The 27,975-nt window shown below is 45.7% G+C and overlaps 1 protein-coding gene across 2 annotated transcripts; it reads left to right on the forward strand.

Moving 5' to 3' along the window:
• On the forward strand, positions 1-27,681 carry FKBP4 (FKBP prolyl isomerase 4). Of its 2 annotated transcripts, none has more exons than XM_088131265.1 (10): positions 1-264; positions 1,034-1,178; positions 3,000-3,142; positions 3,622-3,742; positions 8,881-9,037; positions 9,240-9,330; positions 10,929-11,012; positions 13,288-13,473; positions 16,475-16,714; positions 20,650-27,681. In XM_088131265.1, exons 1-10 carry the CDS (start codon positions 154-156, stop codon positions 20,743-20,745), a joined length of 1,374 nt encoding a protein of 457 aa, XP_087987391.1. In that variant the 5' UTR covers positions 1-153; the 3' UTR covers positions 20,746-27,681. The 2 variants fall into 2 exon arrangements, with proteins under 2 accessions (XP_087987391.1, XP_087987390.1); XM_088131264.1 differs by lacking the exon at positions 20,650-27,681 and adding an exon at positions 19,916-20,643.
• The last annotated feature ends 294 nt before the right edge of the window (positions 27,682-27,975 follow it).

Genomic DNA, 27,975 nt, shown 5'->3' on the forward strand with positions numbered 1-27,975 from the left:
CCTACCCGCCCGCCCGTCCGCCCGCCGGGGGGCGCCGGGGAGCCGGGGAGCCGCCTGGCGCCGCGGCCCGCCCTCTCGCTCTGGCGCCTCCCCTGCTCTCCGCCTCCGCCGCCGCCTCCTGGTCGGGTCCCGGTCCTGGGCGAGCGCGGCGCCATGACGGCGGAGGAGCGCCGGGCCGAGGAGATGAGCGCGGCGGAGGCGGCGGGCGCGGCGGGCGCGGCGGGCCTCGACATCACCGCCAAGCGCGACGGCGGCGTCCTCAAGGTGAGGGCCGGGCGGGCGGGCGGGCGGGCGGAGGCGCCTCCGGGCTCGCGAGCGGCCTGGGCAAAGCCGCGGCCTGCGGGGCCGCCGGCGGGAGACGGCGCGCCCCCTCCGTGGCCAGCGCGGGCCCGCCTGGGCAGGGCGGCGATCCGGCGGGCCCCTCGGGCAGCGCCCCCGTTTTACCTCCGCGGGCGTCTCCCCCCGTCCCTCCCCGCAGGAGGCGCGTCTTCGCGGCCCGGCGGCGGCGGCCTCGGACGCGGCTCCCGCATGCGGGTGGAGCCCGCTCAGGGCTGCCTGCTGCTGTCTGCCGGCGGGCCTGGCGATTTCCGCGGAGGTCCGGAGGTGGCGAGCCGCCCAGGGCGGCTGCGTCGGTGGGAGCCGTCGGCCCGTAAAACCCCCGGGTTCCGGTGCTGCAAGGTGCCCTTCAGGCCGCCCAGAGACTTGGCCGGAACTGGGGCCGACCCGTTCGGGGAGGACGGCGGGGCTGGGCCTTCCCGGCCCGGCCCGAGCGAAGGGCTGCGCGACCCTCTGCCGCGGGAGCCTCTCCGTTTCCTCCGGGCGGTTGGGAAGAGTCGCCCTGCGCTGGAGTGGCCGGTTGTAACTCTGCGATGCTCGCGGAGCGAATCAAAGGTTATCGAGCGGGAGCGCCAGAACCTCTCCTGCCGGGCCTGATCAAGAAGACGCCTCTCTGACGCAGCCTTTGTTTTGCCCGAAAGTAGAGCGCGGCTTTCTGGCGATTCGGTCGTAAATATGGTTGTTCTCTTCCTGACAGGTGGTCAAGAAAGAAGGGACAGGGACAGACTGTCCCATGATAGGGGATAAAGTGACAGTTCACTACACCGGATGGCTTCTGGACGGCACAAAGTTTGATTCCAGCCGAGACAGAAAGGACAAATTCTCCTTTGATTTTGGAAAAGGTGGTATCTCCTGTGCCTGGAAGAGGGCAACGCGATTGGACCAAGTTGTGTCCTCTGAAGTGAAAAATGGCTCTTTTCTCAATTTGCACTGCTTAGTGCTTCCTGGCCAAACTTATACAGGGAATTCTCTACTCATCATGGAAACAGAATTCAGTGGCTATCATCTGTTCCACGATACAGTGCACTGATTCTCACAAATACAATTTCATATGATTGATATCATTCTTTGGATTGAATTCACGATATTACTTGATTGGGCCAACTGAACATAATAAAAGGAATAAACATAAACAATTAAACATAAAATGTAACTGAAAACTAAAAAAAAAACCCCTCAGTGAAACACTAAGTCTCAAAATGCTGTGGAAAAGTATGGGGGTCTTTGGCTTCTTAAGAGCTTGGAGCAAAGAGCTATCTGGATCTTGGGTGGTGAGCTATTTCCTAAGATTGGGAAAGCCACAGAAATTATGTTATCCAGACGGTCTTTTCCATAATACCCTGTTTCTGTTGACTGCCATTTGTTCTGCAAAGAAAAAACTCCCTCTGGGGAATGAAGGGGGACATTTAGGAATGGTGAAGTCTAGACTTCATGCTAAGAAGTGGCTGTCTTCACATGCTCTGATGGAAATGCAAATTTGGGAATCTAGATCCCCTTTGGGTAAAATTGCTCTGTACAGAAGGTCTTGTTTCCAAAGACAGGAAACGTTTGCATTCGTCAGCACGCCAGCAAGACTCAGCCTATAATTTCCTTCTGTTAAGCCTCCGTTATGAATTGTGTTGAAACTTTTGGCCACTTCAGGTGATAAAATCAATATCGTTTCCTCTGTGAAGAGGAAAGAAGATAGCTAAGAGTGCTTGGCTGCATAAAGAGACAGTAATAAATCAAACCAGTAATAATATCCTTGTTATTATGGCATAAAGATAGCAATCCCAAGAGCAAGTTCATGTGGGCCCTTAGTTGGACAGGAGCTGGAGTTTTGGGCTTACTCCCACAGCAGTTTTGCCTTTTTGCAGATAGAATGCAAGTGACTACTGATGACAGTAACTTCTTACTAGAGCTGGCAGAAGTGGCTTTTTATAGTTCTCTCTTTTTTATTAAATTTCAACAAAGAGTAAAGCATAGAAAAAAGAAAAAAAGATCAGAGACTACAGAAGAAAAAAAAGTAACTTTCGGCTTTCTTTGGTACAGGCATAGATTAATATTTAAAATAATACATAATCTGTATTGATTAAAAATATTAGAAAAACTAATACCAAGTATTTCTATAATTATAAAATATATTTGTCATCAAACCCCAAAATTAAAATTACATTTCAGTCTCAAGCAAAAAGTCCAGGAGCAGTTTCCAAATAGAAACAAAGCCAGTCAATGTCTCTTCTTTAATCAAAGTAGTCAGTTTCACCATCTCCGCCAATTCCATTAATTTCACTATCTGTTCTTTAGCTGTAGGTATTTGTGAATCTTTCCATTTCTGTACATATAAAAGTCTCGCTGCTGTTATTGTATAAAGAAATAAGTTCCCATGTTTTCTTTCCATCTGTTTATCCATTATACCGAAAAGGTTTCAATTGCACATCCGTTTGGGCTTTTCATAGTTCTCGACCAAATTGGCAAGAAGAGAAATTGGGTGGAAAAGTCTCTAAGGAAAGGTTATGTTCTCCAGCAATTCCTGAAGGGTGGGACTCCGTCTTGGTGGTGACAGTTGTACTGCTTCTGAAGAATCCCTGTGGGCGATGTACCTCTCAGCGTTTTACCTTAGGAATTAAGCAAAACGTTAGTTGCATTTTAATAACATTGTCATTTTTTTGGGGGGGGGTTAGGTGAGGTTATCAAAGCTTGGGACATTGCTGTGGGAACTATGAAGATTGGAGAACTTTGTCAGATTGTCTGCAAACCAGAATATGCCTATGGCTCTGCTGGCAGCCCCCCTAAGATACCTCCTAATGCCACGTTGTTTTTCGAGGTAAGCTTGAAGCCGTGTTCTTTGACCCATAGCAGATGGGTACGCTGGACTGGTGAAGGTTGGGGCAGATTTAAGGAGCAAGGGATCCTTCTCTTGCCCTGCCCGCTCTCTCTACCACTGTCTGTCCCCTGCTCCACAGCCGCTCTGTGTGTATTGTCTTTCCCCCCAGCTGCCTCCTGGGGCCAGTGCAGCCTGGCTCAATGTGCCTTTTTCTCAGCCTTGCCCTCTCCTGGCAGGGACCCCACTTAATGTTACATTTCCTGAATACAAAGATGGGGTATAAACTGAAGAAGAAACAATTCCATGATACTATTGAATGGAAGCATTTTTAATTGACTAGATTTTTTCTTTTGTCATTTTAATTTAATCTAATTTAATTGGCTGTCATAAGTCTTTGAATTTAGATATGTGTCTGATGGCTCCTCAGTAGGGAAATACCTCTTCTTTGTGGTACATCAAGCTCTGAATTCTTCCTCTAGATAGAACTGTTCGAGTTCAAGGGAAAAGACCTAACCGATGATGAAGATGGTGGAATAATTCGAAGGATCCGAAAGAAAGGGGAAGGCTATTCCAAACCCAATGAGGGAGCCTTGGTAGAGAGTAAGTCTCTGAAGAGTTGCGATTGCTTAAGAATATGCTGGATTGACATTTTTATTAATCTGGATTTCAGGGCAGATGTGAAAGGGTTCCAGATGATCTATAGCCCCATCACTGGGGCAAATTCTAACCAGTGTAGTAAGTTTTCTTCCTCAGTTTGGTATTTATTATTTTGCTTGACCTTGCTGCACTTTTCCCAATATTACGGTATTTCAGATGCAGCCATTTTCATAGCTGTTGCACACTGGGCCTACCTTTTTGTCAAAATATCCACCACAATTCTAAGATTTATTTCCTAGCCATTCAATATTAGCTCAAAGCGAATCAGTACATATGTGAAAATGAAATCATTGGTAGTATAGTATACCACGTTCCTCTTGAATCTTATTTGCCATTTTGATCTGAAGATGAGAGGGTTTTTTTCAGAGTTCTTGACAATTCTTTTTGTTTCTTGTGGGCATCATTCTTGAAGACATTTGGAAAGTTCTGTGGTCGAATTTTGCCAACTGCTGTATCTGCTTCATATCTTCAGGGTTCCTCTTTACCACTTACTCCCTGTATTTAGAAAGTTCTCTCCTTCTTTTGAGTTGTCTTTTGTTCTTTAAAAAATGAATTCTTGTTCATTTTTCTTGCCCTTCTGCATGCTCATGGAGCAGTTCTGTGGCAGAGGAACTGGGGGCAGAAAAGAGCATATTAGGGCACTATCAAAAAAAGGCTGCCATAGTGGACATGGCCACTCACAAGACACCAATTTACCAGAAGGCAAACGGTGGGGTTGCTCTCCCTTTTCACTTTAAGCTTCCTGGAATGTCCTCTGCTTACTTTCACCCTTTCGTGGGACAGGTGGGCCTACTTCTAGGCAAAACATTGGGCAGCTTTTTATTTTCTGGAGGGGAGAAGGTTTTTTTGCTGTTTGTGAGGGGGAACAATTATAGAGTTGTGCCCTCATTACCAAAGTTTCATTTAATCACATGTGGTGGAATTGACCTGCTTTTTTTGCTGCAGATTGCCCCTTCTGACTTCTAAATCTAATTTGGGCTGCTGTTCAAACTAGCTTTCTTTATGGCTTAATAAATTACCAAACTGGCACCTTCTGCTCATTCTGCTGCAGACTGAGTCCTGCCTGTTATGGTATCTTTAGACTCAAGTCCCTTGCTGATTACGTTGGAAGCAACGGAGAAGGCCAGGCCTGTTTGGACTGTCTGGTGGGTTCAGAGGTTTCCATGATGTCAGATTGTGAACATGGAGATCTCTTGAACTTTAGCTGGCCAAATCCTTAAAGTTTAAGCTGCCTTCCTCTTTAATGACAGAGGAATTTAAGAAGGAAAGAAGGTATATGGAACTGAAAGAGTCATTCCCACACGGAAAGGAGTTGTGACTTCACTGTTGGTTCCAGCAGGGGAGAGCAGTGCATACACCTCTTTGAGGCAGTGCTTGGATCCTCAGTGTCAGTACCGTTTGTGTGCATACCACCTCCTGCCTTGGTTACTGTCTCTGATACAGCTCCTGGTCCCTGTGGGGCGCATGACCCTTTTTCAGGCTGAGAATTATATTTGGGTTTTAAATGCTGTGCCAGGAGCTGCACTCCCAAAAGTGCGCAGGACTGGGACAAACAATAGCTCTAATAGATGTTAACTAGGTCTTTGCATTTAAAATTAGAATTTCATCTGCAACTTTTGACAGGACTCTGTGGCTGCATCTAATCTCTGTTTTTTAGGTTGGACACTTATAGTTTAGATTAAGTGAAGGTATTTATTTTGGGACTGTACTTTTAAAATGATTGCATTCAGAGGGTGTAACTGGTGATGCTGATGGAGCATGGGACACGGGTGTGGCCCAAAGTTTTATCCTGACTGTTTTGTGATGGTTTTAAGGGCAAAATGAATGTATTGCCTTAATTCTACAAGCCTTGAGGCATTCAGTTCTTCCTCTAAGATTTTCACTGCTCTCAGAATTAAAAATGGATCAGCATTTTTAGCTGCAGTCACTCTGAGGTGCTCTGAGGGCTGCATAATGACCATCAGTTGCCCATCCCTGGTGTAGGCCACTGCACTCTCAGAGAGCTCCGCCATCTTGGGGTGCTTCCCTGAAGCTGAGTTTCTAGAAGAATTTATTCAATCTGCAGTTTTATTGAAAACTAATTTGGAGAGTTCTCTAAGTAGCAGTACTATTTGCTTTGTTCCTGGGATAACGTTCTTGTATTTCCAAAGTATTACAGTTAGCCTAAGCATTGGGACTTCGACTCCAGACGGTCTATTACAGATAGTCATGTTCCTACAATGGATTGCTCCACTTGCTTGCTCCAATAGGCCGGGCCAGAATTTTCCTTATCATGGCACGGAGGACTTGCTTCCTATTTCCAACCTTGCCGACCATCTCTGAGAGCTTGGATGCTTCTCCATTTTTAATCTTTCCTTTATGGCTGGGGAAGGCGAAGACAGCCCAACACTACCCAGCCACACATTGGAAGATATTTCTTTTTTTTCCCCCCCAAATAATTTTATTAAGAATTATAAATGAAAAGAATAGAAGCCAATACAGGCTACAAAAATACAAACAGAAAAATACAAAAGAAAAGAAAAAAGTGAAAAAAAAAATTAAAAAAGGAAGAGGAAAGGAAAAAAGAAACAAGTAACTTCCGCCTTCATTCCAGCAAGTAAAGACAATCTTCTCTAAATACAGCATAATCTCTCTTCACCCCATATCTCATCTATTGAATAAAAAAAAAAATCCAAATGCTTTGTCAGTTGTTCTTTGTCAGCAAAAGTCCAGTAAGGGCAACCAGATGTAATTATTTTTCTGTTAGTCCTGGTTGAATAAGCCAACCTTGTATTCCTTTGCTGAGTTTTTAAAAATATCTTTTAATCCCTTCAAAAAGACTCCCAGAGCTAGTTTTCTGTTCACCTGTGTTTCAAGCCAAAAATCTTTCAGAACTTTAACTTTATGTATACTTTTAGTATAAGCTTAACTGCGTTTATATAACTTTTAGTATAAGCTTAACTGGGTTTTAGTAGCTAGTATCTGTCAGAGACGCTAGACCCTATTGATACTGCTGTGAAGACACTAAAAGAACCTGTCTCCCAGCTGAAAAGCCACGCCTTGAACCTTAGTCTGGAGATTCAGATTATTGGAATATGATTGGATGCATATTGTGAAGGCAGCAGTTTTCTTATTAGACTATGCTTGGTGTGTTTGGTTTTATCACCACAACTACCGAGGTTATACCGTTAGCACCTTTTATGTATCATCTTCAGTTTTGATCCTTTGCATTTTATTCTTTGGAATACCCTGTTGAACTGCTTTTATTGTTAGGAAGTTTTTCCTAGCATTCAGTTGAAATCTGCTTTCCTGAATAACACATTTCAGTTGTTCTGAACCTGTACTGTAAAATGAGAGAACAGGTCTTGATGTTTTTGTATGTGACATTCTTTCAGGTCTTTGAAGAATCGTGCCGTTTTTCTGAGGGCTAAACGTACCCAGTTCCTTAACATTTTTTTTACAGATTTCTGTTTCCCTGATTATCCTCGTTGCTGTTCTCTGAACCAGTTTCTTTGAGTCCTCCTGAGTATGGCCTCCAGAATGGGACGCAGTTCTCATTATGGGACACAGTTGTCATGGTGGGGCCAGTTTGCAATCAACTACTGTTCCAATATCATTTTTACAAAATCAGGTATTCCCATCCTATACCTGTGCATTTGATTTTTGTTTCCTAAGAATTTTCACTTCTCTCTGTCAAATGCCGTGCTGTTCCTTGCAACTCCAGCCTCTTCAGATCATTTCAAATTTTATTTCTGTCTTCTGGGATAATAACTATCCTACCAATTTGGTATCATCTGCTAATGTGATAAGCATTTCCTCCACCTCTTACCCAAATTCTTAAGAAAGTAGAGGATCCAGCACTGAACTTTGTGGCACTCTATTCAATATGTTTCTTCAGTCTGATGAGGACCCATTGAGGGATGCTCCCCAAATAGTTTTCAGGCCAACTGCTTATTGTCATGCCATCTGACTCATGCTTTTAAGGAAGCAAATTGCTGTTAAGAAACCATTAGTTTTTCTTAGAAGAAGAAGAGTAGGCAGGTGTGACAGCAGTTAGAGGAATCCAGAAGTGGACAGCTAAAAGAATAAGAAAAAGTGGGTTTATTCTCAGTTACCCTTTTTGTTCCAAAGAAACATGTTGACTTCCCAATACTGACTTGTTTGGACTTCGGGCCTCAAACTGTTAGAAATTTTTGTTTGATCTGCTTGGGTTTATTGGGCCCATTAGACATACCTAAATTGTGTCAGAAATTTTCAAAGGCATCCTTCCTCCTGCCAGAGTGTGTTCCTGTTCTGTGCCCAGAGGCACCTCCCATGCTGTTCGTGTGTGCATTTCTTCTCTTTCGTTCTTCATGTGTGCCCTTCTGTGCGCACCCCGTCTACACAGGCACCCTCACGTGGATGTGTGCTGTTCATGTAAACGCTGGCTTCCCTTAATTATGCACAGACTTTCCAAGTGTGCTCTCCCCCCTTATGCACACTACACACACAGCTCATGCTTTCACTTAGACATTCATGCGCCTCTCACACATATATGCATATACACACGCAGTCATACGTACAGTACTCTTTCTGAAAGAGGTACATGCTGCTGTTTCCGGCACATTTCACAGAAACTGCTATTTTTCACACCTAAGTTCTGACATGCTGCTCTCTCTCAAATGCATACGTAGGCTCACCAGCACATTCTGTTCTCTCCCAGCATCCTCTCTCCCGCCCTTGAGAAATATCTGTTCTGTTTCACCCACCAACACACACACACCACACGTTTTGCTCTTTCAGCCAGATTTACCAAAGGAACACCCTGTCATGCAGATGTGTTCTCTCTGTCACACGCACACACACAGTATAGTAATCTTCTGAGGTTCTTGCCTCACACACATAACTCCCCCGGGGGGTTTTACCCTGCACGTGCCCTTCTTTCTTTCACTCTCCTGGGCACATCTCTCATGGGGTGTTCCAGTTGAATATGTGCTCTAGCTCCTTCCTGCACTCACAGCACGCTGGGAAATATTGATATAACTCCTTGCAGCTTTGAGTGTGGCTCTTTACAGAAAGAACTTCAATAATCTGGTCTAAATATATGCTACTTTCTATGCCAGTTGAGATTGAAGGCCGGCACGGGGATAGAATATTTGACAAACGAGAGCTGCGGCTTGAAGTAGGAGAGGGAGAAAACTATGACCTTCCTCCTGGCTTGGACAAAGCACTACAGAAAATGGAGAAGTTGGAAGAGTCTGTGGTGTATCTCAAGCCCAGGTATGCCTTTTGCCCTGAAATGGTCCTGCCATACCTCTTTGCTGAATGAATGATTTGTGGCCAAGTGGTGCTAATAGAGCAAGTCTAACTTTGGGAATGAAATACTTACACTGAGAGCGGGATGGTGGGGTGCTTCTGTATGTCTGAGATTCTTTTAAGGGAGAAATACTTTGCTCCCTAACACCTATTGTTTCTCTCATAGCTATGGCTTTGGAAGTGCTGGGAAACCAAAGTTTCGGATCCCTCCAGATGCAGAATTGCAATATGAAATCAAACTCAAAAGCTTTGAAAAGGTATGTAAGTGAGCATGTCTACCAATGCAAAGGAAATGGGCAGAGAATTTGCCTTAGCTAGTAGGCATGTGAAAAAGGTGGTCATTTTTTTTTTAAAAAAGTAATTTGAGCAAACTAATTTTTATTGAATGTTATTTATTTTATTGAAACACACAGTGTAAGATTACAAATTGTTTTCTAATACATGAATACAGGTTTTTAATGCAATAAGTTTAGACTTTAAGCATGTTTGCCTTTATCTTATATCAAGTCTAAATTTGGGACAAACCAAACATTCACACAATAGGATTTTTTCTCCTTTCACTTCTGCTTCCCTATCTCCTGGTACTATCATACTGTCCTATTTATTTATTTTATTTAATTTGTATGACTGCCCATCTCACATGAGTGACTTTGGATGGTGAATGTGGTTAAAACGTTAATATAATAATACAAAATGAAAATGAAAAATAACACACGGAAACTAAATGAAAAAGCGGTAGCTGAGGATAACCATTAGCAGTGTTTCCCAGGCTCACCCAGTCTCCTGACCCTCATGCCTGGGAGAACAGCTAGGTGCGAAAGGCCTTCTGAAAGGTTAGCAGGGCTGGGGCCAATCAAAGCTTGGGGAATGGTGTTCCAGAAGGCAGGTGCAGAGGCAGAAAAGGGACACTTTCTGGGTCCCCCTAGATGACACCATTCTGTAATGGAGCATGTCTGTGATGGAGCACGTCCTTCCTGCCAGACCTGATGGGGGGCTGCAGGCGGTCAGAGGCAGTTCCTGTCTTCTCCTAGCAGTGGGCTCGCCTTTCTCTTTCCTACGGATGCAGGCAAATAAGCCCCTTTCCCTGCTTTCCGCTCTTTGGCCTTCCTAGTTTTCCTTCTGCAGATATTAGCTACTTGCTGGTATGCTTCCTGTATTGCCCTTTTAACTTTTAGTTGAGTCAGAAGCTTCCTCCCATCCACACTGGTTTCCTAAGCTGCGCCTCTGTTTTTTCTAATTGGAATGGCATGTGATTGCACTTCCAGTCTCTTACTTTTGAGAGGTTTCCAACTCTCCTGTGCTCCCTTTGACATGAGGATTTCTGTCCATGGGGTACTGCCTAGTACTTGCCTAAACGTGTTATTGGCTGTCCTGAAATCTCAATGCTCGAGTTTCGGATTGTGTAGTATCTTGAAACCCAAGGTGACGTCGCTTTCTCCCAAGGTTCCCGTGGCTTTTAACTCTGATCAGCTCTTCTCTGTTGATAGGACAGATCTAGGAGCGCCACTCTCCCTCTTCACCCTTCTAGAAGGTAAAATAGTGAAGAATTTGGGGGACTCTGCAGTCTTGGCTGATTTTCCAACAGATGTTTCCAACCGACGTCTGGGGGGTGAAGTCTCCCATGATCACTAGATCCCATCTTCTGGCCTAGCAAAAAGTAAAACAAGGAAACAGGAATGAACTTCTCATCCTAGGCGTCTTCCTTAATGTGCACTTTTCTGTGCTGAGTATTGGAAGCACTTGCCAGTGTCATCTTCTACTCAGATAAGAGATTAAGTTGTTCCTTCGTGCCCTTCTTCCATGGGCTTTCTTAAAAAAAGGAGCGTTGCTGATTGTCTTCTTTTTGTTTCCGTAGGCAAAAGAGCCCTGGGAGATGAACACCCAAGAGAAGTTGGAACAAGGTTCCATTGCAAAAGAAAAAGGCACTCAGTATTTCAAAGTAGGTGTGACGCACGGTTTCGTTCCTCCGTTGCAGGGCTTGTAGGGAAAGAAGTACTTGGGTGTGCTGTACAGTCAGCTGCCGTTGGGATTTTCTTCAATCCTGGAAGATGCTAAAATGTTCGGGCAGCTGCAAAAGAACTGGAGTCGAGCTGGCTTGAAAATCATACTGTCTGGTTTCTCATCAGATTGGGGAGAAGTGTTGAGTGGGGTGTCACGAGTTTTAGGTCCTCTGCTCTTCCATGTGCTTACTCACGACTTGAAATGTGAGCTGGAGGAAATGCAGATCAGACTTGCATAGGGCAGAATTGGAGGAATTGGTAATATCCTAGGACGGTGTTTCTCAACCTCGGTGACTTTGAGATGGGTGGGGAATTCTGGGAGTTGGAGTCCACCCATTTTAAAGTCACTGAGGTTGAGAAACACTGTCCTAGAAAAACAAAATAAAATCCACAACTATCTTGATTGATTCAAAGAATTGGCTGGAAGTAACATTAAAATTTAACAAACACAAATGCAGAGTCATTTACCTAAGAAAGAGAAATCGAAGGTGCAGTTACAGGATGTGGGATTCCTGGCTTGATAGCACTCCCTGCAGAAAGGATTTTGTAGTTGACGGCAAAAAGAGTGTGGACAAACAGCGTGGATGTGGCTCAGAAAAGCCAGATGTGGTTTTAGGCATCAAAAGAAAAATACTTTCCAAATCACAGGAAATAATTATTCCTCTTTATTCTGCTTTAGTTCGATCCCACCTTGACTCCTGCACCATGCTTTAGGAAGGATTTAGACAAATTGGAGCAGGTTCAGAGATGGGCAAAAGCAGATAAGGAGACTTTGTTTCACATTCTGCAGAGAGAGGTTGAAGGAGCTGAGGATGTTTAGCCTGGAGGAAAGGTGACTGAGGGGTGATAGACATACTTGGAGGATGTTGCAAAGAAGGACAGTTCCTGTTCTTTCTGGTTCCAGAGCGCAGAATGTGGAATAATGGATTTAAATGACAAGGCAGATTCCGTGGAAGGTTAGAAAAAACATTCTGATAGCAAGAGCAGTTGGACAGTGGAATGAATTACCCAGAAAGGTGATGAGCTCATGAGATGTTTTCCCACTGACAGCCAGCAGTCAGAAATGCTTTAATTTGGATTCCTGGTGGGGAGAAGGGGGCAGCTGGATTTAATGGCCTCAGTGGTCCTTGCATGCTTTTAATTATTACGAAAGCAGAGAATTGGGCCAGAACAGTTGTTGCCAGTATAATGCTCTTTTTATAGTTCCATGGTTTCTGTCACCAGGAGGTTTCATTAAATGAGATTGCCTCCTATTTCCTTTCCAAGATAGAGGTCTCTATCAGCTCTCTCAACTATAGAGCAGGGCCTCCCTTGGGAATTCTCAGATGTTTGGCTGCGGTTTGGCACGGTAAAGGAAATTAGGTATGTTAAACCTTTTGGTGTGATGCGTTTGAATGTATTTGTTGGGTACTGAAACTATAAATGTTTAAGAAAGGAGCGTTTCAGGAACTGTTCTAGACTCTGCTTGCAATGGGTTGAATACGTATAGTACTTGTTTAACAACCACTCGTTCAGCAACTGCTTGAAGTTAAACAGCGCTGAATGAGTGGTACTTACGACTGCTCCTCAAAGTTCCAGCCACCCCAGCGCCCCTGTGGTCCCATGATTGCAATCCGTGTGCTCGGCAACTGGTTCCCACTTTGCAGCATCCTGTGGTCACATGATCACCATTTGCAACCTTCCCTGCCGGCTTCCCACAAGCAAAGTCAATGGGGGAGCTGGCAGGGGAGGTTGCAAGTCACTCTTCCCCACCCGACGGCAGCCAGCCCTGGTCCAGCCATGCTCCTGCCACACCTCGCAGGCCACCTGCGCACCCTCCCTTGCCTGGCAGCAGCCATGCTCACAGCGGCCACCCGCGCACTCTCCCCCACCCAGCAGCAGCCTGCTGGCCTGCTTGCAAGCCACCTGGGATTCACTTAACAACCCACTATCCTCGCTTAATGATGGCAGTGAGGAATGCTGGGTTTGCCGTCACTTAGTGATGTAGTCACATGACATTGAGCTTTATGACCACATCACTTAGCAACGGAAATTCCAGTCCCAATTACTGTTGTTAACCAAGAACTACCTGTAATGTGGTATGGAGTCAAGTAACTTGTTTTATTCTTGCTGCTGTGGAGAATTGTGAATGTGATCCTTGTGGGTCTTCTGGGTGGGCATTTGGTTTTTTGACCCATCTGAACCTGACCCATGCTATAACTTCTTGTTTTCCAGGAAGGGAAATACAAACGAGCAACATTGCAGTATAAGAAAACTGTATCCTGGCTGGAGCACGAAACCGGCCTGTCAGATGTGGAGAAAGCAGAGTCCAGGAACCTGAGGCTTGCTGCCCACCTCAACTTGGCTATGTGCCATTTAAAGCTGAAAGAATATTCCCAGGTCTTGGAAAATTGCAACAAGGTAAATGATGCTTCTTTGTAAGAAAATGCAATGCACTCTACATGGGACTGCCCTTGGAAAGTGTTCGGAAGCTGCAGCTGGTGCAGAATGCGGCAGCACGGGCAGTTATGGGCACCTCTAGGACTGCGTGTGTAGCACCTCTGCTGCGTGAGCTGCATTGGGTGCCGGTCTGCTCCTGGGTCCAGTTCAAGGTGTTGGTTATGACCTTTGCGGCACAGGCCCAGGTTACCTGAGGAACTGTCTCTTCCCCCTTACATTGACCTGTCCCACCCGGTCAAGCAGAGAGGGTATGTTATGAACCCTGTTGCCTAGAGAGTTTTGAGTCCAGGAGGAGAGCCTTTTCTGCCTTGGCTCCCGCCCTGGAATATCTTGCCCCCTGAGGTGAGATTGGCCCCCACTCTGTTGGCATTCCAAAAGGGCATTAAGACCTGGCTCTGCCAACTTGCATGGGGACTCAGTGGGGGTTGCAGCACTGGAGGTGGTTGGTAGCCTGAGGATGCGCTCTCCACCCTTTTAGTTTGCATTGCAGTTTTAACTTTTTAGCTTAACTTTAACTTTTTGTAATTTTTAACTTACGTATTTTTTCTAAGATTTTCTAGTTTTTTATCTGTAACGCCACCTAGAGTCACTTGTGTAGTGAGATGGGTGGCATATATAAATTTGAAAAATAAATAAATATGTTTTTTGTATGTCCAGATGAAATTTACTTCCTTGTAGTTCTCTTCTGGAGCAACTCTGAACAATTCTGCCCCATCTGCTCTAGGTCAGCCCTTCAAGTATTTGAACACAGCTACCATGTCTCCTTGGCATCTTCTACAGGCTAAAACATACCAAGTACAGGTAGACTTCAACTTAGGACCATTTGTTCAGCAATCGTTCAGAGTTATGACGGTGCTGAAAAAATGGACTTTCAACTGGTCCCTGAAATTACAGATGTTGCAGCACCCTGTAGTCATATGATCAAAATTTGATCGCGTGGGCGTTTCACCTTCCCCCACCTGACTATCTTCCTCCCATGTCTGCCCTTTTGGGTACCCTGCACACATTCCCCTGCTGCCCACCCTGCAGCCACTGCTGCTCCCCCAGCTGACCTTTGCCGCTGCCTTCCTCCTGCTGGTGGCCTGGGATCCAGGTGCTTGGCGAGGATGCAGCCCTGAAATATGCGCAGTGAGTGTGGCAGGGCGGCGGAATCTCATCTGCTGAAGGGAGCTTGACAGGCCCAGCTGGGGAGGAGGCAGCGGGATGGCGAGGGACGGTGCTCTCTGTTGCCGGGAGAGGCAGGAGAGCTGGCAGTGGCTCCCTGGGCAAAGGCGGAGGCTGTGTGGGAGGTGCTGTTTGGGGTGATGGCAGAACTGGAGGAAGTGGAGGGACGTGGGCTTCCCAGAGGTGCAGTGTGCACTCTGTAGCTTGTGTTGGAAGCTCTCCTGGAAAACTGGCCTGCGGGCTTCAGCAAGGGGTAGAGGAAGGCCCAGCACCGACAGAGCCTACCCGCAGGCCCTCTGCTCACTCTCGGCCCAGGCTTCCTCCTGCAAAGCCTCATGAACAACCGGCAGCTTCCAACCTGAGCTGCAGACCGTGCGTCAGAAGTGCCCCTGGAGAACCTGGCAAGCTGTGTTTGCAGAGAAAGCGCCGCCGCCCTGCCACGCGCACCCTTGCCCAGCACCTGGATCCCGGGCCAGGAGCAGGAGGAAGAAGACGGTGAAGGTCAGCTTCGGGCAGTGGGGGGTGGCAGGGGTAGGTGCAGAGTAGCCAAAAGGGCAGAGATGAGGGGAGATGGGCGGGTTGGGGGAGTTGAAGCGAAGGCGAGTGTGGCAGGGCAGGAGAAGCATGAAGTCCTCACCTAACGACCACAACTGGAACTACAGGAACTGCCCTCACTAAGCAGTGTGGTCACATGATGTTTTGCCTAATGACCACATCGCTTAGCGATGGAAATTCTGGTCCCAATTGCCATAGTAAGTCAAGGACTATCTGTAGCTCCAAGAATTGTGCATATATTTTTCTTTCCAGGGCTGTATCATGGTTTGGACGGGTAAGACTTTTTCACCTATGTAATTACTCAGATATTTGTAACATGCCTGTTATCTTTAAAGATAGCTAGTATGAAGCATATGGAAAGCATGGGCTTAATACAGAAGCAAAGTTGTCAGTTTTTTTTAAAGCACCTTCCAGTGACTTCGTTTGTGGTAGAGACAAAGAATTAGTTTTGAAACTGACTTCATACAGCACCATTTGATAAATAAGGCTAAAAGCTAAAAATTACTGGGTCATCACTTGTACTAAACAACCATTCTTTTTAAAACCTAGATTTACTATCACTTTCTCTGAGAGAAGGTCTTATCTTCTTTCCCCAATGAAGCATATATCTCACTGTAGTTCCAGTGGCTTGACAATTCTGTCATTCTTTGAGACCATGCTTGGTTCCAAGTGCTGGATTTTTTCAAGGCACTTGTAATCACGTTGAACTTAGGCTGTCTTTTTAATACAAATGGTGATGATAACATGGATAGGATTAATTTTATAATAAGACTGGTATGACAAGCTCCAGTAAACATATTCTCAGTATTAATCATGTCCTATAGCTCTTAACCTGCTTGTCCTTTCTATCCTTTCCAATTTAATTTTAGGAAGCAACTTTATAGTTAGATACTACAACTTTTTTTTCACTCTATCCCAATTCTGGTTGCTGCACAGAAGGACGCTTGGAGAACATTTAGGTGGTGCCTTTGATGCTACTGTTCCAAAAGTCCCTCCACTTGGAGCTCTTCTCGGGAAGCATCTAAAAGTTATTTTACAATAAACAAGTGGGTCGCTGCTACAGTTAGTCTGGATACTTAATCAGGTTTCTACTACAGCCACTTAACCAATACTTAATCATATTTTTTGTGCATCTTAACAGCTGTTATTTTAAGTACAGACCTCACTGTAGATGTGTGTAAGGGAACTGTTTGCTTATGATTAAAGCAGGACTAGACTTTAACTCAGTACCTCACAATTTCAGGCCCTTGAATTGGACAGCAGCAATGAGAAAGGCCTTTTCCGGCGAGGTGAGGCTCGACTGGCTGTCAACGACTTTGAGTTAGCCAGAGCAGATTTCCAGAAGGTGCTCCAGCTCTACCCAAGTAACAAGGCAGCCAAAGCGCAGTTACTGATCTGTCAGCAAAAGATCCGCGAGCAGCACGAGAGAGAGAAAAAAATGTACGCCAACATGTTTCAGAGACTCGCGGACAAAGAAGCTAAGGTAAGCCGGAGTACTGGAGGTTTGCCTCCCTGTTTGCAGCAGCAGGCAAGGCCCGAATGAAATAATAGGGCACAAGCAGGCATCCCGTACCCCCCAAATCTGGTCCTTGTATTCCCTAGAACTGTTTCTGACCCTGCTGCCAAGTTTCAGTAGCATTCTGGTTGAAAATGGAAGTTTCCCAATAGTTTTGAGTGGCAAGTTTACAAAACTATTAGAAAAAAATGTTAAATGCTACCACTGAACACCAAAAGCTTGCCTGCTTCTACGTAAGCAGGAAGCATGAAGTGTTCTGTAGTGAAGTTTGCTTGTGCTTCTGAAAACATGTTTTCTGTCAGTATAGGTGGTTCTCATTTAACAACCACTTGTTCAGTGATTGTTTGAACTTAACGACAGTGAGTGGTAGTTACGACCAGACCTTGTACTTACAGCCATTGCAGCGTCCTGCAGTCATGTGATCCCAATTTGCAACGTTCCCTGCTGGCTTCCCACAAGCAAAATCAGTGGGGAAGTCAGAAGTCATGGTCTTGACATGATCAACGGCAACTGGGACTGCTAGAACTGCCATTGCTAAGTGGCACGGTCATGTGCTTTTTCAACTTATGACTGCATTGCTTAATGACAGAATTTCCGGTCCCAATTACTGTTGTTAAAGGAGGACTATCTGTATATGGAAGGGTTGCTTCCTTGACCATCCTGGGCTGTCAGGGGCTTGCATAACACATGTGAAGAAGAGAATGAAAAGGCTATAGAGCTCCTTCTTCACTATCTGCTCTTGTTATAAAACATCTTTTTATAAAACATCTATAAAACATCCTGCTATAAAAAAATCTGGGCCCTTTGGGTGAGCATGTAACTCCAGTCCCCATTCATCCCAAATGTGGATCCTCTGCTCTGCCAGTGCTATACAGAGGCATTGGTATGAAGGGCTATAGGTCAGATTCTTCATTTGTCTTCAGAATTGTCCCAAATGGTTATATGGCTTCTTACAGAATGGGCCTTTCCTGTCAGAGTGGAAGTACTACGCAGGGTTAGGTATATTCTTTTTTCTTTCATTTTGAATAGGTAATGAACCCCTTTTTATTGGTCTTTCCTTTCATCTTCCCAATTTTGGGTTACCTGTGTGTATTCTTCCCATCTTTCTTTCCATCCCCTGTATGTGCTGTGCTTTGAGATTACCACTAGGTTTTTGTAGCTGCATTGATTGCTTCTGCTGCCCTCCATTATTTTCCTTCCCAGTGGGATTGTTTACAGTTGTGCTTTATGAATGTCTGCTCTGATTTTCCTTTATGTTGAGAACTCCAGCATTATATGGTATATTATATGGTAATTTTGATTCAATGTTTCTGCTACTTCTACTTTATCAAGACTTCCCTGTTGGTTACTGTATGGTAATTGATAGGGAATTTGGTGTAGTGGTTAAAGGCACAAAGCTAGAAACTGGAAGACTCTGAATCCTAGTCCTGACTTAGTCACAATGCCTACTGGGTGACTTTGGGCCGGTCACACTCTCTCTCAATTCTAGGAAGGAGGCATCGGGAAGCCACTTCTGAAAATGTTGCTAAGAAGACTGCAGGGACTTGTCCAGGCAATGGCTAGGAGTCAAGACTGAGTCAAAGGCACACAGCCATGAACACACACAAACACAAGTTGATTACTGTCAGGGTAGAGCTAGCTGGTCCGCTTGTGCCTTCCATCATCTAAAGGAGAAAAGTGTCCATGGTTGGTAGAACTTGTCTCTCAGTAGATGTTGGAGTAATTAAAGTCCCATGACTATATAGGTAGTCCTCGAATTATGACCACAATAGGGACCAGAAAATCTGGCATTAAGCGGTGCGATCATTAAGCGAGACATCATGTGGCTGTGACTTGCTACCTTCCCTGCTGGCTTCCCATTGACTTTGCTTGTTGGAAGCTGGCTGGGAAGATCGCAAATGGCGATCATGTGACCGCAAGATGCTGCAACTATCATAAATGCGTGATGGTTGCCAAGTGCCCAGATCATGATCACGTGACTGCGGGAACACTGCAATGGTAAGTGTGAGGATCAGTCGTAGGTCACATTTTCAGTGTCATCTTAACTTCAAATAGTCGCTAAATGAACATCAGTCGAGGACTACCTGTATTAACATGTTAAGGCCCGATATTATCTATATACTGCTAAAACTCTTGTGTCTGTAACGTTTAACTGGGCAAATGGTGTGTCATAAGGCAACAATTTTTGAACCAAGGTACCTCAAATGGGCTAACTTACAGAATGCCTCCAAAATCTGGGACTCATTACTCCTGTGAGATTGAAATTTGGGAAATTTGTGGCCGCTTCAGCACTGCTGTGCTGCTGCGGTCAGCCCAGGTCATGTGATCATCATGGGTTCCCTACCTCTTTCCCACCTCCCTCTATCCCCTGTGCCCAATCAGCTGGCTGCAAGGCCCAACTGGTTAGCGGCGACTGGCTGTTTTGGAAATGAGGCAGAAATTTTAAATCTCTTAATGATGGTGGGTGTTGAGGAAAGGACGAGGGAGTGACTCAGATGTCTGCTGGCAAAGTAGGGCTGGCTGGGGGGGTCCTGGCAGTCAGTGTGTGAGCCCTCTTCCTCCCTCGGAAGGGGCGCTTGGGGACATGCAGGAATGAGGAGCGAGGGTGCAGTTTTCTTCGCAGTTCCACCTACCCCTAGCAAAATGGCAGACAGTCTTGCAGGTCAGCCAAAGAGGAGGAGGCGGCTTCGCTGGGGCTCTCCTGAGGGTTGTATGAGGGAGGGAGGGAGGGAGGGAGGGAGGGAGGGAGGGAGGGAGGGAGGGAGGGAAGGAAGGAAGGAAGGAAGGAAGGAAGGAAGGAAGGAAGGAAGGAAGGAAGGAAGGAAGGAAGGAAGGAAGGAAGGAAGGAAGGAAGGAAGGAAGGAAGGAAGGAAGGTTTCCAATGCTCCCTGCCAGCTTCCCACAAGCAAAGTCAATGGGGAAGCTGGAAGCAAGTCACAAGTCATTCACACATCCTGCTGCTTTTTCGCCCTTGGTCATTGTGTTTCTATGTTTAGGTAAGGAAATATTTCTGAAACAATGACCCAACAGGTGACAGGTTGTCTAGGGTTAGGGTTAGGGCCTGATATTATCTTGTACTAATGGTGATGTCTGGTTTTACCAACTTAGTTTGTCTTTTATTTCACCCTCAATTTTGACTTCTCTGCTTTCCCTTTTGTTTTATGAAAGTCGCATAGCACTCATGGTTTACGTAGGCAACTGCTTCTCAGCAATTCCTTTATTGCAGCAAGGACCAGCCTATCATCTTCTACCAGCTGGTTACTCTGTAAGCTTCCTAATCACCCCTACCTGTGATGCACAGAAGGTACAAAGAAGTAGAAATGGTTGCCTGTTTGTAACTGTAGTACATTTACAAAACTAGCCATGGATGTACTTTGCTGAGGAACCAAGGCCTGCAAGGTGCTTTGGAGTGGGTGTGGGCCTCCTTAATGAAGTTTCCTGGGCTGGTCCTGCAGCATGGAATCCCAGAAAATAAGCTTCTGGGTTAAGGTGGAGGCCCTAACAGGAGTGACCAGGTTGCTTTATGGGCATGTCTGCGCTCACTCCGAAGGAGAGTCTTACAACCCTACGAACAATGCTTCTTGATCAGGCCTTGTTCTGCTTAGTGTGCTCTGATTTTCCAGGGTTGGTACACTTTATGGGTGTTCCGCTTGGGAGCATGCATGCAAGGGACAAGCTCCTGTCTCCAGTTTGTCCTCGGCTCTAGAAGGTTCTGATGAAGGCCCCTCTCTGGCTCAGAATCCACATGAATGTCACTTTGTAATTAATAGTTCCACTTCAACAATACTCTTTTGCCTCCCAAACCTCTCAAAACAGATCAAAAGCCCCTTGCTCCAAATGCTTGGACAACTTGAAAAAGGCCAGGGTTCTCATTTCTTTTTCTTCTGATGCCTTTTCTGTAGCTGGAAGCTGATACAGGATGCAAAGAAGAGGCAGAAATGAAAGACGGAAAACAAAATGGAGTTGAGGAGAAAACAGAAGTTGACATAGAAGTTTGAGGCTGAAAGCTGACCTGTTAGTTTTCTAAAACTGAAGAATTTCCGGTGAACTAGACCTTTATTTTTCTATCTGATTCAATAAGGGGCAACAGCTGGGGCTACAATGCTGTTTAGTGTCTATATAGGAAATGGTGGCAGAACAGAACCAAGTAATGTTTGATATATTATTTATTCAATCATGCATCTTTACTCTGTTGTTGATCTTGAAAGTTCTGTTAGAATCCCTTCTTTCAGTTTTCTCATCTCCCTGGCATCTTTCTCAGGTTCCAGCTTGGTCTAATCCCAAATTTCGCATTTTACTCCCCTTCTTTCCTTTTTCTTTCTAAAGAAAGTTTTATCTGCACATGCACACAGCTGTTGCATGAGAGACCTAAAAACAGAGAGCTCCATTCTACTGCAGCCTGGACCTCTCTCGCTTCCTCTGTCAGCGTCGATGCTCTTCTGTCCTGGGCGGGTGGGGCCACCTTTCTTGCAATGTCTCCTCTTCTACGCTCTGCAGAAGTTGAAGACACAAAAATCCAAAGCTTGAGCAATAAACCGCCAAAGCCGTCTTTAAGGTGTGGAGTTGATAGTAACCTTGGGATTACTTGGGATACAGACATTCCTCTCAAGTGTTTACTCAAAATCAGCAACATAGTTGTTCTGCCATCTCTGCTGCTAGCAGCCAACCAACAGGAACTTTGGAATAAAGGTGAAATTAAAGTGCAAATAGAACGGCGATGTGCTAGGCATCCCCTCAACATCTGCCCAAACTTTATTGCAAGTCACCAAATGTTGCTGCAGTAATATTAACCATATATGGAAGGAGGCAGCCCACAAGCCCACGAACATCTGGCGGTCACAGAAAATCCCATTACACTCTCCCCAATCTGAGCACTTGTGGCCTACCTGCCGCAGGTCAGAAATTCATGTCCTTCAGGGACTTCCGTACTCATTCTACATTTAGCACAGAAACACGTAACAAAGGAAAGGGCACTCCCATTAGAACATTTGCCCAGTTCCACAACTCCCCTGGAAGCGTGCACAGAGCCCACAGAACAGTTCAAGGCCCTGTCAAAGAGCCAGTCGTTTAGCCAGGTGGGTGACTGGCAGATACTCCTATCCCTCTTATCGCTAGGGGCAGCAATGTGGTTCATCACACTGGCTGGTGGCAATGAGTTGTTAGGCAGGTCAATAGGAGGGAGGTGTCGATAGGCTGAGGGCTGCGTGCATAAGTGGTGATGACTTCTGAAAGAAAAGCAACCCAAATTGAATCATATTTAATAATTGGTTTATTAAAATAATTAATGCAACACTGATCTGTTTTGCCCATTATACAGATTAAAACTGTATAATCTCTGCTTTGTGTATGTGATTACTGGGATGAGAAGATTGCTTTTGAATCTGTTTTCTGTAAATTCATCTGAAAAAATGGAGCTGTATATCTGGATTCAATCTCTGTAAGATGCCATTGCACCACACAATTGCAGCATTCCCATAGATTCAAGGGGACCTATTTTTAAATAGTGAAGCGGGATTACTGTGATTCTACTTGATTATGGCGTTGGTACTAGAAGAAAGGGAGAATAAACTTGATTGTGAATTTCCCCGTAGTTGCTCCTACAGCACTCCAGTTGAATCAAGCCAAAGGCCACGTAGTCGAGTTTTGTTTCCAAGCTTGGGTGTATGAACTTACTGAACTTGATTATGAAGGAAAATACAGAAGGTTTGCTTAATAATCAGAGAGAAAGGGGACAATTCCGGCAGGGCAGCAGCGCTCTGGTACCGATCATAAGGCGATACAGGACTAGGTCTTTGTCCAGGGTGCCACCTGCCACTGATTTGTGCTTGGAGAACAGCTGGGTTTATGGAGTCTAATTTGCAAGCGGGCATCGTTTATAATGCATGGCATTAGTAATATTGGCATTACATCACCAATAAATACTAAGATTCCAGCCTCAGCTTCCCATTTTATTTCTTTGTGAAGCTGGGGGTTCTCTCTGGTAATTTAATAGCAACTTCATTCCTGGTGTTTCAAGTAAAAGCTCTTCCTGAAGTAACAAACTCCGAAGTTAAGCCTGCTGCACGATCCATCCGAGAGCCCTCACCCCGAGGATCCCACGTATTGTGGAGCTGCCGAGTGTCACTGCTTCCCCCGTGGGCAGCGCGGTAGTGGGCTTTGCAAGGGAGGCTGGACGTGTCTGCGGCAGCCACTCTCGGGACGGGACCGTCTGGCCCAGCTTGACCCGCCAGACCGGCTCTGGGAACAGGCACGTTACGCTTCTCCGTCAGCCACGACCGCCGGGTGGCCCAAGGCTTTGGCGGGAGCCTCTTTCCAGGGCGCGAAGGGTCTACCCTAAAGCTCATCAGGATGTTCTCTCGTTGTTTTTTATGATTCCCTCTCCTTCGTTTGCATTGTCATTTTGTTTTTAACAGCTTACCAGTGTACAAGAAATATATGTAAACCTGTATGAAAACGGTATAAAGGGCATGAGGGTGTAGCAGATCGAAGAAAGCGATGCCTGTGGGACCCTTCTCCCGGTTCTGGAATTTAAATAAAAGTGTCGTTGCCTTTCACCCTGTCTGCAAGCACAGCTACCTTTCCGAACAGTCGGGAATTCGCGGCCACTTAATGAAAGGAGCGGGAGACTTTTGTTCTCCCGGCTGACAGGAGCTGCACTTCAGGAGGACCCCAAGCATCTTTTCCCCAGTAAGTATGCAGTGCCAATCTCTCCTGCGGTGTTTAAGCAAGCTTGGTGACAGGAACCAGTGTTTTAAGGTTTGAGGATTAAAGGGCCTGGGCTTGTGAGAAACCAAAGATTACTAGCAGTTTTGGTCAGGCAAGGACACAAACCAGGAAAATTCCTGAAGTTTGGGTTTCGAACTCAGGGTAATCCTGGTGATTGAATTTAACTCAGGAAAAAAGATGAGACATAACAAAGAGAATTTGGGAGGTTGTGTGTGTCTCTATGTTTGTCTCGGATTGGGGCAATGCAACTTCCCCTATGTACCAGAAATTCTTTTTGAGGTCACTTAGAAAGCAGCAGTGCCTCCTTGTCATCTCTGTCTCTCCAGGTTCTTGTGTGCGTGTGCGTGCACATGCTAGGATTGTAAACTGGGAAACAAAAAGGTCTCCCTCCCCCAAAAAGAACTCCCACTCACTTCATTTGCACACAGAATGGGCTGTGAGCTTGCAAGTATATAAATAAATGGGATAAGGCCTTTTGAGGCCTAGTAATCAGTGTTGGGATTCCCAAAACACGGAACATAAGATGTAGACAAACCGGATGCCGTGGCAGAGACATGTTCTGCTAGTTGCTTCCTAATGGACGTTTGTGGGTAGATGCTGTTGGCCTGTCTGGGCCTCTTGGCTGCGGCAGAAAGACAAAGGTTTCCAGGGACTGAATGACATGAACCCTGGAGGTTTTAAGAGGGAGTGGGTGAGGGTGGGGGTGGTTGGAGGAAAAGGGTGGTGATTTTTGTGGGGCGAGACTAGGTTGGAAGGCGGTTTGGAGATTTGGTGGCTTGGCATTTCAGTGGTTCTCAGGAGCCTTATCTGTTCAGTTCCTAGGGATGGTTGGGGTGCTGTAAAATTTATCAGCAGAACACATCATTCCCCCAGCTCCTCAATACTCATTTCCTAACCTTAATTCTCTCAAACGGGGGAAGAACGAACAAGGGTGCTGGGACTCTGTATGTGGTCTCCAGTTTGTCATTACACTTTGTGATTAGTTGTACAGGACCCAGACTTTAGTACACCATCTCTGTGGGTGGAGGAGAGGGGTGCTCTGATGCCAAGGGGTAGCAGTGACTTCCTTTCTTGACTTCTGGGTGATCACAGCGTATCTCAGCCTGTCGGTCAGTCCAGCAGCTCTTTGCCATCTTATATTTCTTTTGTGGTGTTACAGAGGGCGCTGGACAGAGGGGCTTGGGGGACACAACTTGCCCTTGAACTATACAACAGGATGATGGTGGGTGGGGCCCCCTATTCCCCATAAATGCCATTTCATCATATTCAGAAAAGCAATGCCTTGCCAGATACTCTCCAACACGCGGAGGATATTTGACCCTTGTCAGATATCCTCTGACAAGGCATAGCTTTTCTGGGTATGATGCAATGGCATTTATGGGGAATGGGGAGCCCCCATCCACCATCATCCTGTTGTATAGCCGAAGGGATCCCAGGCGAGTTGAACCTGTACAGCTTCCATTTGCTGAGAGATCTTCTGCTGTTATTGTTTCAGTGGATCTTGTGGTTGCACTTGAGACTCATTGATAGTGCTGAGTCATGGCTTTGGAAGGTCAGCAAAGGGCTTGGCAGCTTCATTGAAAGGCGAGGGTGTTGCACAAGTGCGTCCACTCTCAGCACTTGTTCTGCAGGCATGGATCTGGAAAGTACTTTCTAATGACAGGATCTATCCTGCACTGCTGGGGAGGGTGAGAGATTGTCCTGTATCAAATGCTGGCATAAGAGTAGGCCCATGGCAGGATGCAGGCCTACTTTTAGGGGGTAGTTATATGGAGTGTTGCTTGAGGGTTAACCAGGAGCAAGAGTGGGTGAGGCAAGCATGTGACTGAAGTTGGGGACAAAAACCAGGTAGGAACGGATGCTTTAGGAAGGCCACTAGGCTCTGTGCCCAGATTAGAGTCTCAGTAGGGATCAGGATGTGGGAAATGTTGCAGCAAGATCTTCTCCGAGTTGGGTGGGGTGGGTGTCCTTGTTGCCAACATTCCTGTCAACTGGGAACATGGCCAAATACAGACCTTATAGGTTGTGTAGTGCCTGTTTCACAAGTGCCTCAGAACTCTTCATTCTTGACCTCACAGTGGTAGTATAATTTGCTCAGCAATTTTCACAGTATGCATCATCAGTGTGTACCCATGTTGGGAGTACAATGAGATACCAGTCTGTAATGTCTTTGGTGACCTTGGCTGGGACCCAGGATGACATCAACTGGGTGGATGGGCGGGTGATGACATGGAGGCACTGGGTGAAGTATTTGGTGCAAAAAAGGGAGACACTGAGCTGGCCATTGTGAGGAGTAGGTCCCTCTGATAGTGGCTTCAGAGTCTTCCTCCCAGAAAGTGGGAGAGCTGTGTTGGTTGCATGCAAAACGGGTGACAGCAGCAGCCTCAGTACCTGCATTCACAGGCATAGCCTGAACAACCTTTGTGGTCCTCCTAGGAGTTGTGAATTGGCAGGGCAAGTTGTGTCCCCAGGCCAGGAGCCATCCTGGGGCGAGAGGGTTTAGCAACTGAGGCTCTGGCCTGTTGGGACTTGAGGCGATGCACTGGGTCTGACTAAAAAGCATCTGAGATGATCTGTGGGACATGACCCTGGTCCCCATCAGCAGAGTTGCCAAGAGCAGCAGCAGTGGGATCAGAAGCTGCAACAATGCTGGCAATGGCACAATCTCATCTTCCCAGACTGGGGCAGACGAGATAGAGGTTGAGGGACTTGGGAGAAGGAACGGGTGCAGGAATCTGGAGAATGAGGTGAGGCCACTGGCACATATGTCAGAGTGGAATGTGTGGGGCAAGATAGTAGCATGCCTGTGCTCCCAATGAAGGGCAACAACAACTGCTAAAGGTTGCAGGTCAGATAAGACTGCAGCATCTGTTGCTCTAAGCTAGTGGGTTTCACCGAATACTCCAGGTCTGGGAGCAAAGGACCAGCGTATTGTTTGCCTTTTATAGACTGGTCTTGAGTATTAACTAAGGCTCTAATTCAGTGATTTTGGAAAACAATAATCTTTAACCACAAGAGGTCGGTGGTGGCCTGACCCCCAAGCTTGTGGGATTGTAATTTTCTGGGGAGATGGCTGAGCTGCCCTTTCCATACCAAGAATCACTAGCACCACACCGTAGATTCGTGCAAGATTGTTAGATGACTGTCCTGAGTATGTCAAAGCAAGTGATTAATTGAACATAGGAAAATAATAAAGAAATTAGTCTGCCACAGTTTGTTTATGACAAACCCTGGATGAGGGAGGACAAGCTGAAATAAAATCCAGACAAAACTTGTCTTTTGGTACGTTGGATTCAGGACTGAGCTTCAGCCTGTTCGGGATGGGATGGGATTTGCAACCTGTGGGCGCTTCTTGACTTCCAGATGTCACTGGACTCGGTATTGGCAAGATGTGGCTAGGTGCCCCATCACACACTTATGTCTAGTGCCTCAGCTGCATCCTTTTTGGAACAAGCTTGTGATGATTCAATCTGTCCCAAGTAGTGCCATCTTCCCTACTCGAGCGCAAAGTGCAGAGAGCTCCGATGATGCCTCCACAGAAAGGTCTGAGTTGGTTGCTGTGAAGGGCAGGGCAGGGCAGCGCAGGGCTTGTAGGGTGAAGGGTGGAGTCTCCACTCCCCTTTCCCAGAAATCCTCCAGGTTTTACACACCCCAACCTGCCTCCTTGCACGCAACGGGTTTTGTAACGCTTTCACTGCCCCCGCCTGTTCACCTTCATTCCAACATGCGGATAAAGTAATACTTAACAGTGACTATAGTAAGGTAGGCTCTTTTTCCTTTTCTTAGTTTGTTCCCCCCCTTTTTTTCTTTTGGTTCTATTAATTTTTTCCCCTTTAGGTTAAATGATTGTACTGTTAATTGTGTGTGGCACCACTTCCCTTAGGAACTGAAACAATATAACAAGTTTTAACTGAAAATTAAATTTTATTAAAAATTTAAAAAAACTTGCAAAGCTTTCTCTTCCACACTAAACAGTCCCTTCTGATACTGGTAACTGTTGGAGAAAATGCTCCTGGCAGCATGACTGATAAAATCAGAAGCAGCATATAAAAAATAATTGCCTGCAGAGAAGGAGATTCTGTCTTACTCTTATTTGAAACCCTCAAGGTATTTGGCTTGTGAGTCAGAGGATGGCACGTCACATGGGAAAGCATCCAGAGCCGGGTTGAAAAATGTTCTGAAATTAGGGGTGAAAAAAAAATCCCTAATCAACATCTCAAAAATATTTTTGATACAATTTTCAAAACTGCAGCAAAATATGCTTTAAAAAATAAAATTGCAAGTTGCTTATTAAATGTAAAAATATTTTAAATAATTCCTGTCAAAAATACAATTCATTTTTAAAACCTCAAAGAATATGTTTCTGTCTAAAAAATCTTTTAAAAATAGCAAAATATTTTAAAAATTGTATTCAAAGCTACTGCAGAACATAGTTTTCTACAGGACTATACAAAATGTTCCAAAACGTTAATGAAAAGTCTTACTCTGAAATTGTGAAAAAT

Source organism: Python bivittatus, unplaced genomic scaffold (assembly GCF_059951505.1).
Source record: "Python bivittatus isolate LINGU-HERP-01145 unplaced genomic scaffold, Pbiv_v1 ctg000970_np1212, whole genome shotgun sequence".
Taxonomy (NCBI): domain Eukaryota; kingdom Metazoa; phylum Chordata; class Lepidosauria; order Squamata; family Pythonidae; genus Python; species Python bivittatus.